The 1,678-nt window shown below is 63.5% G+C and overlaps 1 protein-coding gene across 1 annotated transcript; it reads left to right on the top strand.

Moving 5' to 3' along the window:
• LIF (leukemia inhibitory factor) lies at nt 1-1,667 on the top strand (the record flags this gene model as incomplete). The annotated part of the gene is made up of 2 exons (XM_010828865.1): nt 1-99; nt 859-1,667. Coding segments are annotated over 2 exons (510 nt in total), but the record flags the coding sequence as incomplete, so codon positions are not given.
• Nucleotides 1,668-1,678: the final 11 nt, after the last annotated feature.

Here is a 1,678-nt window from a genome sequence, read left to right as displayed (position 1 = left end):
TGTGCCACCCGCCATCCCTGTCCCAGCAACCTCATGAACCAGATCAGAAACCAGCTGGGACAACTCAACAGCAGTGCCAACAGCCTCTTTATCCTCTATGTAAGCCTCCCCCTCAGGGTGCCGAGGAATAGGCAGGGAGGGCTGGGGTCTGCAAGCAGGGACCTGGGCTGGTGCGGCTGGGCAGAGAAGGGAAGGGTGTGCGGTTTTGTCCCACTGCACCCAGATCCCCCCAGCTTCCTCCCCATCCCGCGGCCGAGGCCCGGCCTCTTTCCCCGGGTGTCAAGGTAGATGGGGTGGGGAGGGGGCGGGCAGAGGCGCCTGGAGAAGAGGTGGCAGGCAGGGCTGGCACTTGTAGCATTGGGATTTGTCCACCTGGTGGAGGGAGGCAGATGACAGAGAGAGAGGTGGTGGAAGGGACTGGGGAGGTGCTGTTGAAAGAGACGGCGGGCTGTGGGTGACAGGGTGCGGAGCCGCCCAGGAAGAGGGTGAATGCGGTGGGTGAAAGGGCAAGTGTGTGTGGTGCACACGGCTGGAGGTGAGACCGGGTGTTTCCCCCCCTCTCCCTTGTGGTCCTGATGCGGGTGATGAGGAGGGTACCTCCTTGCGTGGGATAGAGGCTGGATGCTTTAGCAAGTGCATTCGCGCCCACTGCTACTTCTGGCTCTCGGGACAGACCCGAGATGCCTGCAGGGCAAGTGATTGGGTTCTCAAGCCCCTGTGTGTGTGTGTGTGTGTGTGTGTGTGTATTGTGGGGGGGGCGGCACGGACGCCCAAGGGCTGACCACAGGCTGGGCAGCAGGGCTGGAGCAGCCGTCCCTGCCTCCCACTTCACCACCCCTCTGCCCCTCTGCTCCTCAGTACACGGCCCAGGGGGAGCCCTTCCCCAACAACCTGGACAAGCTGTGCAGCCCCAACGTGACTGACTTCCCGCCCTTCCACGCCAACGGCACGGAGAAGGCCCGGCTGGTGGAGCTGTACCGCATCATCGCGTACCTGGGCGCCTCCCTGGGCAACATCACGAGAGACCAGAAGGTCCTCAACCCCTACGCCCACGGCCTGCACAGCAAGCTGAGCACCACGGCCGACGTCCTGCGGGGTCTGCTCAGCAACGTGCTCTGCCGCTTGTGCAGCAAGTACCACGTGAGCCACGTGGACGTGACCTACGGCCCCGACACCTCGGGCAAGGACGTCTTCCAGAAGAAGAAGCTGGGCTGTCAGCTCCTGGGGAAGTACAAGCAGGTCATCGCCGTGTTGGCCCAGGCCTTCTAGATGGGAGGTCTTAGATAGTAGGGGACTCTCCAACTGCAGCCGTGGCCCAGAGCACTGCCAGACCCGAGTAGGGGCCGCTGGCAGACCCCTGAGGGGGTTCCTGGCCGGTCCACTCCCCTCCAGGGTGGGCCGCCACGAAGCCGAGCAGAGCCAGAACTCCCAGAGGCAGAACCTATACGTGGTGCCAACTAGAAAGGAAGGCGCCCCTTCTTCTGGGAGACTACAGCCGGGCACGCAGTGTCGGGCTGGATTTTGGCCCCTGACTCATCCCCTCGGCCAGGGTCTTTGTGAGCAAACCCCGAAAGTTGTCTCTGGCGACCCTGACCACGGGGTGAGACAGCAGGGGTCGGGGGCACTAACCCGCGATCCCCCAGCAGAATGACCACCATCAGTGCCTTGGCTGACCTTG

Source organism: Bison bison, unplaced genomic scaffold (assembly GCF_000754665.1).
Source record: "Bison bison bison isolate TAMUID 2011002044 unplaced genomic scaffold, Bison_UMD1.0 scf7180017864495, whole genome shotgun sequence".
Taxonomy (NCBI): Eukaryota; Metazoa; Chordata; class Mammalia; order Artiodactyla; family Bovidae; genus Bison; species Bison bison.
Note: the sequence above shows the minus strand (reverse complement) of the source record. Positions and strands in the feature narration are given on the sequence as shown.